The following is an 8,818-nucleotide window of genomic DNA, read 5'->3' as shown; positions in this document are numbered from 1 at the left end:
ATCCGCTGATTCTCGGATGGATTCGAAAACATTTAACATGCGGATTGTTGCGTTTGCGTAGCGTTCAAAATTAATATTACTGAAATATTATAATATATTATGAAGAAATATTGTGAAACCAGTTAAAAGTTGTTAAGTAGTGCTCAAAAAATGTTTGTGCTAGCCGAGCTGAAAGATACCGTGCGTATTGCTCCGGAATTATTCAATTTGAAACTGCCGGAGGCCATCAAAGATGAAGTAAACAGAAAACTGGCCAACAAGGTTTGAATTACAAGATATTCACAAATTTCGTATTAATATGTTTATATTGTTATCAGGTTCTATTGAATGTTGGATTATGTATAACTCTGAAGGACATCATCAAATTAGGCGATTCGATAATTCTACCGGGAGATGGTGCCTCCCATACGGAAGTCAATTTTCGGTATATCGTGTTCCGGCCAATGGTGGGCGATGTCATCACTGGCAAGATTCGAAGCTGCAGTCGGGAGGGTGTCCATGTGACGTTGGGATTCTTTGACGATATTCTGATCCCGCCTTCGGCTCTCCAGCATCCGTCTCGGTTTGAAGAGGCGGAACAAGCCTGGGTTTGGGAATATCCGTTGGAGGATGGCAAGAAGCACGATCTGTACATGGACATAGGCGAGAGTATCAAGTTTCGAGTGTCCGGAGAGGTATTCGAAGAGAGCTCTCCGATCGGCCCCCCGGATCAGGAGGCACCCAGCACGAGCACAACCACAACCGAGGCCAACAAGACTCCCTACCGAATCATGGCGGCGATTAACGAATCCGGTTTGGGCTTGTTGTCCTGGTGGGTTACCCAAAGTCAGGAAGAGGATGGGGACGAAGAACAAGAGGAAGGGGAAGAAGAGGACGAAGAAATGGAAGAAGAAGATGAATGAAGTGAGCTCGAAGCAATTTGTTCCAGTTTATCAGGTTTGTAAGATTAATTCTTTATCATTAGTCCATATGATAAAAAGGTATTTATTTGCATGTTTGTCTTGTACATTTCACTTTTGATGACATTTACTGTGTCTGCTAAATAAAGAGTCATATTCTGAAACCTTTGGCACCTAGCTCATACCTCACATCTTTTTTGGTCTTGGGCGATACTTCTCCAGTTGTTCCAAATGTTTAGGGTTCCTAAGAGAAATTTAACCCAGCATATTCGTGGCTATCCATCGAAGTCGCCGACCTCTGTTATTCCAGTAGGGGGAAGTCCTCTATGCCCGGACACTTTTTGTTTTTTTGATAATATTTCAAAATCTACATTAGTTTTACCGTTAATTTTTGTACAGTATAAACATTCACATTGTTTTAAGTAAAAACTCACATGAGAACAAAAATAAACCTTTACAATTCATTTTTATGTTGGATTACATTATGTACCAAAAATGGTGTGCACAGAAATGTGTCCTCTATGCTCGGACACTATGATTTTCACCATCAAAGTTTACATCAAACCTACAAAAAGGCCGAGGGGTGCTTCGTATGTCAGCACATGCATTATAGGTTCAATCGTTGCATGATGTACAGCGTATGAAGCATATTAGCGAGATCATAGGTCAGTTCAATAAACTCATTCTTGATCAGCGCCATAGATCGATATGCCATATCAGTCTATGTTTCATTAGCGTATTCAGATGAAAATGTCTTCGGGAGTTCAACGCGTTTATGTTCTTCACAATTTCTTTGTCAACTCGAAGGTTGAAGTGTGCTCTTAGGTACAGTCAATTCTTCCTTACCCGACCTCCGAATTTCAATATCTAGTTAGAAAACCATAGTAAAATTTGGTGTTCATGGCTACCTCGATGGTCCCTTGAATCGCATATTTGCACTGGTTTAGTATTCTGTAACACGATATTTCCCTAACTCGATGGTCCCTTCGTTATTGAGTTATGGAGAGATGACTGTACATCATATCTTGTGGCTGCTTCTCGTGCGCTCATTTGCCTTAAAAGCATTATGTTTACAGCACTTTATAAGGCCTCCAAGAACCGAAAATTTTGTTTTTATGCTTTATTACTTTTGTTGCTGTTTGTTTTTTTTCGTACCCTACATTTATGAAAAAGCGAATTATAAATTAGATCCCAGTTATTAGGTTAACATTCTCACTGTCCGATCATAGAGGACAAGAGGTGTCCGGCCTAAGAGGACTTGCAATGGTTTATAAAAAAGGTTGCTCTTCTTTGACATTCTGCATTTTCTAATACATTTTGCATTGTGATTGATGCAAAACTTACTGAAGTCAACGTACGGAGACAATTGAGCTTAAATTATAAGAAACATTTGTGGCTACACTTGGGGCTCATTCATTTATTTCATAACGCTGAAATTGGCCATTTTGGACACCCACCCATCCCCTCGTAACGCTTTTTGTATGGATGTTATTAAATTTTTGTATGGGCCGTAACATCGCTAGGACACACCCACCCCCTCTAGCGTTATGAAATTTGTGAATTAGCCCTTGTATGAAATTTTATAGTTGTACATTTTTTTTGTAGTTTGTATCAGAGTGAAACTTTTAACAGCTACTGTTTGCTTACGTTTGGACATGGAAACGTCATAGTTTGTATACACTGCAAAAAAGTGTGTTGGTATAATCCTGGAATACTAAAATCGTAATACCATTATTTGTTTTTGGAAAATTCTAACTGTCCGGACATAGAGGCTGTCCGGCCATAGAGGACTTCCCCCTACCTGACCAAAAAAAGAGTTTTTACATGCAACCATGTACACTAGACCTGTTCATATTTGAAAAAATGTCTGGAAATCTACCGGTCAAGCAGTATTCGGAATTCTCATGCCAAGAACAATGGCTAGTCAAATTTTCAGCTCATTTGATAAAGATTTAAGTACCGTGAAGGCTTCTAACTCTGCGCAGCTCCTAACTCTGCGCACTTTCACCAAAATCCACCAAAATCTGGTAAAATACTTACATTTTTGTTCAAAATTTATTTTTCATATATTGCTACAATAGTAATAAAAAAGCACACGAAGAATTTTCTTGACAAATTTACGTTTGTTACTTTAATAAAAAATAAAATAGCTTTAAAAATATTGTAAAACTTCCAAATTGACTGCCCGTTAGCAAAAATGCTAAGGGAGTACCTCCTCACTTAAATCATTTGAAGCAAATTAAAGAGAATATATTTTCGATTTTTAGTACGTAGGCTCTAGTTTATTTATCGAGCAATCATCACTGATTAAGTGCAACTTATTTTCTCTCCATTTTCTTATTCTTCTTAAGTGCGCATAGTAAGGAACCATTTTTCAACTATGTTCCTTACTATGCGCAGCAGTTATAAAATGTTATTTTCAACATACAATCAACCCTCCAGAGGTCGATATTGAAGGGAACCATCGACTTGTCGACACCATCGAGATATGGAATAGAAATGCTTTGGAAAATTGTTTGAGGGAACCATCATGGTAAGGGAAGATTAAAAAATGACCTCCATCATATTTAAAGGATTTCTACACTCCGTCCCCTCAATCCCCTGTCGCGATTTTTACAGTACCTAATGCATGCATTGTCACATTTTCATAGACTCCACCTTCCCGTGAACGATGGACGTAATTTTTAAATGCTCCCTAACCATGCAATAAATTAATTTTGATTTGTTGTATAGTTTCATGAGTCAATATCGAGTAATGGCACATCGAGGTTTAATCGCATTTGCAACATAGAAACGCCAATAAAGTGCTGTTATTGATCTGCAATAGGAATCGTTCATTAATTACGTCACGCTTATACAGAGCGGCGATACTTTTCGATTGAGTGATGAACACTACATTAAGAATGGATATACCCTTACGCTTAAACTATTCTTCGTATTTAGTAGAAATGTTCGGGTTTCACATATAACAAACCAGCACCAGGTTCTTATTTATTTTCTTCAAACCCGGATCCGACCCGAATCGAGACAATAATTTGAAACCAAACCCGGACCCGAACCGAACCAAATAAATTTTTTTATTTATATTTGCTAGTGAAAATACATAAACAGTCAAAGCTTATTTTCCCTTACACGCCAAGGGTGAACGCAAAAAAGACATAGTTTGTACCCTTTTTGTATGTTGGTTTAGGTTTTAGAAAACTAAGTTAATTACATGTTTTGGAAATCATATGATGATTTCGATTGTTTTGAGAGTTGCACTTAATAGCATTCAATTGAATTATAGATAAAATTCACTTCACTTAGTAAACTTGTGTTAGAGACATTCCACGCTCCACTGGGGACGTAAAGCCGTATGAAGCAAGAAAATGAAGAGAAATTCGGAGTTTAAATGCTAGTAATGCTATTAGTAAAACACTTCAACTGTTATAAAGAATTTATCGAGTGCGCAGAGTTAGGAACCTAAATGCGCAGAATAAGGAGCATTGCAAAAATCAGTGCGCAGAGTTAGGAACACGGAAACCCTTGAGAAAAATTAAAAATTTGCAATAAAAATCATTACTTAGTGAAGCTTTTATATTTTTTCCTTAAACATAAGATCTATAAGTATTTGCTTCCAAAATTTCAGAATATTGTTTTTTGGTTTCAATTAATTACAGCTGTTTGAAATTTGAAAAGCCTTAAGTGCGCAGAGTATGGGGCCTTCACGGTATGCTTCAAGTTAAAAATGTGTTTTTGGACTTATTTCAAGATTTGAAAAATCATAACTAGCATGTGAAAAATCAAAACCACTTGCTATTAACACTATTTGAAAGCTAATTCTATTCTGCTAAAGTTTGTCGAACACTCTAAAAAGATTAAATTGAGTTGTAACATTGTTTGATCCAGATTTGTTCGCCACAGTTCCCAGAAATCACAGTTTTCTCAATATATATGGTATAGAAAACACACACTGACATTGTTTCTTCCATCCTCAGTCAACGGGAATCAAACATAATAAATCTATGAATTCATTGACCATCATCTGCTATCGTGTTGCTTGAGGTAATAAATTACAAAAAATGCCCAAAGATCGAACACAGCATCGCAACCTGATGGAAGTTAAATCGTGCGTGCACTGAGAACAGCGTTGCGGTTCAAAATACTATATCAGAGGGTTAAATTAAATACACAACGCCACTTGATTTGTGCAGACTAAATTCGCATTTAATTAGAATATTTTGTGCATTCAATTTTACCATGGTACCATTTGTATAGTAAAAATTACTATAGCATGGTCAAAAACTTGCAGCAGACCAGAATCGAACCGAGGATCTGGCGATTGTCAAGCGCGAACGCTAGCCGCTCGGCTATCGCCGCGGTTGGATTGAGAAGGAACAAAACGCAAATAAAAAGCGTTCATGATAGCTCAATCGTGGTTGGAATAGTAAATTTAAAAACACGTTCATGGTTCTCATTACTGCAACGCTTGTTTCAGTGTGACACATGTAGGGTAGGTGTACCAGTTATGGCCATAGTGGTACCCTATTTCGCCATACGTGATATCTTGAACGCCTTCACATTTTGAAAAATCTTTTGTGTTTTAGCAGTAAAATAAAGGACAAATCTTGATGTTCAAACATTCAAAAAGATTAAAAATGTAAAAGCTATCCAAATTTTGCATATGGCCAAATATGGAACCACTATGGCCATAACTGGTACACTTTCCCTACCGACGAATGAATGAATTGAACAAGTTAGCATTGCTTTTTCTTTCCAATTGATGATTGTTTTGATCGCGTTTCACTGACCATTTAGAACGATTTGAAAACAATCATCATCATCGACTGAGAAAAGGCAGTGCTAACGTGTTCATTTTGTATGTTCTTTGAAGCTTACGGTGGTGCTTTTGGCTCACTCACAGCGGACTTACAAATGTGCTTCATAGTTATTGAGCATTTTGCACCTTATTAGACTACTGTGCAAACAATTTTTGCACAGTGAACATTTTCACAGCTCACACGCCTCACACATACACTTGCCAATTTTTTACAATTTATTTTCGTAAGATAAATGGTAACTTTGAACGGGATTGACTTTTAGAAGTGCATAGTCATCATGTCTAGAAATTTGAAATCTGAAGTTTTCATACAGGTATGCTTTTTAGAGAAAACACTTCCCGAAAATAGAGATTTTCAAGAACTTCGAGACACAAACCTCAACCAAACTATGTTAAAACTTGCTCCAATCATAAAATCGAGTTCGACAAAAGTTCGTAGAATTGGATAAACTACTGTATAGAGGTATTTCCGATAAGTTTTGCTGTTCCTTTCGATAGTTATGATTTTTTAAAGCTTGAAAATAGCCCAAAAACACATAACTGATTTGAAGCACACCTAAATTTACTCCAAAATGAATGAAATATTGACCAGAGGATCATTTTGACATGTAAAATCAAAGTATTGGTTGACTGGGGAGTTTCCAGATATTTTCGAAATTATGAATAGGTCTAATGTACACTCAGAAATACAGGTAGTAACAGAATTACTAAATTTTCGTTATTTATGACTATTTTGTCAATTCGCCTGGGTTGAAGCATCGCTAAGCTTCAACCCAGGCGAAATGACATTTAGTGTAGAAATTGGCAGCAGAATAAAAGAGAGGCAGATAGAAAATAGTCATTAATGCATAAACGTTAGTAATTCTGTGACTGTTTTTATTTCTGAGTTTATTTCGTTTTGGTAGAATCCAGGGCTGGTAGCAGGTCTTTTTTTTTTAGAGACGTCTTTTTGGTCTCTATTTTAAAGCTATTCCAGGATTCCTAAAAAGATTTTTCTACCAATTTCAGTTTTCCATTGATTTTTCCAGTAGTTGCTCTAGCAGGTCCGCTAGGGTTTATTTAAGATTTTTTATAAAAGAAATTCGTTGAAGGTTCCTAAGCCGATACATTTTAGTTATTTCTCCAGCCATTTTCTAATATATTGCTTTGTGAATTCATGTACAGTTTATCTCAGCCCTAAAATTCTTCCAGGATTCAAGGCATTCTTAAAAAAAATCAATCAGGTATTCATTAAGTATAAACTAATAAATAAACTTAAATATTGCACATTAAATTTGTAAAGATTTTGCAGGTTAAAAATATTTTTAAAACCCATGCAGCAATGGATATGTTGCTGGTTAAGATTTCTGTTGATTAATAGTGTATTATTTATTCTTATAAAATACACTCATTCCTTCAACAAACTGGTACCATATATTTCATAAAATTTTCAACTGGGGTTTTGAGTTTTAGTAAATTTTTTATTCTTAATAAAATACTCATTCTTTTATCAAAAAAGTTCAATTGCATCGATTTGTCTATTTGCTTAGGGGAACCGATATTCTGTACCAGGATATCCAGCAAGTTTTAAATTTGTGCTAGTGAATTGACTTCTATACATATATTGACATTTCCTACGCATAAATGTTTATAGTTTTATCGTGAAAACACAAAGGAGTACGAAATATTTGTTTTTTTGATTTTTTTTTCTTCAAAACATGTCTCGCAGCCATCTTTCAATGTTATACTGAAACTAGCACTTTGTGTATGAGGCTTCCAATGGGTCGCGACGTTCTCAAACGACCGGTTACGGAACATGAGTCCGTTGCTCGATAAATACTTTGTTTTTAATTACGAATCGTGGTTTACGGCTAACCAGCCGAGTGGAAGTTTGACACAATAGAAACCTCAGCCAGCGCAGTTGCTGGCTAGTGTAGTGTGCTATTCCTATACCTAAAAACAATGCGCTTTCGGGCTAGGCATTGGATGTATATAGAAAGCGTTGTGTTTGGATGGGCATCTAATTCTTCCGAAAGAGGTGCACTTTGCGAAAAGGGACCACGTGATTATTGAGCTGAAATCGAATTCAGGTTAACTTCTGCGTTCATGAGTCCTCTCATGGCGTAGTGGTTAACGCGCCCCAACTAGAGATCGGGGAGTCGTGAGTTCGATTCTCACTGAGAAGACGTGTAACTTTTTCGCAAATATTCACATCAATTTGTCCATCTAATCCATTTGCAAATTATATGTAATGTTTAGCTTTTCGGTAGATATATTTATCGTTTACCAAAACGAATCCTTCACCCAAACCTTTCCCATATCCAAACTCCCAATGTCTACTTGTGGAAGTGCAGAGAACTCCTCGGCTTCCATAAAGCAAGTAACACGTCAACATTTCCCTCCTATCCCCAAATTGACCTGCATTCGGGCGCAGCCGGCGCCGTTATTGTTTGTTATAATAATGAGAGCACCAGTACTTACACATTGAGGATGCTACTGATCCCGAGTAGTGTCTGTTGGTTCCCTGTGCAAGTACAGCTGTTGCAATAACGGAGTAGCATCTGCGGGCAGTCAATCATGCTCATGACACCAACTTATTTCTAATAACTGAATTTATAGAACGCTGGACTTCGGGTCTTCTCACGCTATGTCTAAACCAGTAGATTATACCTACCTTGATGGCTACAGCGTAGCATCACGCCATTGCCGGGCGTATTGTAGAGCTCCATCTTCGTCGGTCTTGGGCGAAACTTCTCCAGTTGCCCCGAACGTTTAGGGTCGCCAGGTCCTCTTCCACTGCGTACAGCCAGCGTATTCGTGGTCTTCCCCGAAGCCGCCGACCTCTACCTGGTTCCCTGCTGAATATTATTTTCGCAATTCTTTCTTCCGACATTCGCACTAAGTGACCAGCCCACTGAAGTCTGCCGTATTTTACACGATTGATAATATTCGCATCTTTGTACACTTGATACAACTCGTGATTCATGCGTCTGCGCTACACACCATTTTCGAGTTTCCCACCGAGTATTGTCCGCAGCACTTTACGCTCGAAAACACCGAGAGCTTTCCGGTCTGACTCTTTCAACGTCCACGCTTCGTGCCCGTAGAGAGCCACCGGAAG

General features: G+C 37.7%; 1 protein-coding gene across 1 annotated transcript; it reads left to right on the top strand.

The window, feature by feature from the left end:
• On the top strand, positions 1 to 1,049 carry LOC5575482 (DNA-directed RNA polymerase III subunit RPC8). Its single transcript, XM_001661948.2, has 2 exons — positions 1 to 261; positions 318 to 1,049. Exons 1-2 carry the CDS (start codon positions 151 to 153, stop codon positions 900 to 902), a joined length of 696 nt encoding a protein of 231 aa, XP_001661998.1. The 5' UTR covers positions 1 to 150; the 3' UTR covers positions 903 to 1,049.
• The last annotated feature ends 7,769 nt before the right edge of the window (positions 1,050 to 8,818 follow it).

This window comes from Aedes aegypti, chromosome 3 (assembly GCF_002204515.2).
Source record: "Aedes aegypti strain LVP_AGWG chromosome 3, AaegL5.0 Primary Assembly, whole genome shotgun sequence".
In the NCBI taxonomy this organism is placed as follows: Eukaryota; Metazoa; Arthropoda; class Insecta; order Diptera; family Culicidae; genus Aedes; species Aedes aegypti.
Note: the sequence above shows the minus strand (reverse complement) of the source record. Positions and strands in the feature narration are given on the sequence as shown.

Bases quoted from the DNA above. Each gene is read 5' to 3' on its own strand.
- LOC5575482 (XM_001661948.2), top strand. From the start codon at position 151: ATGTTTGTGCTAGCCGAGCTGAAAGATACCGTGCGTATTGCTCCGGAA. The intron at 262-317 runs GTTTGAATTACA...TATTGTTATCAG, and splicing joins ACAGAAAACTGGCCAACAAG to GTTCTATTGAATGTTGGATT.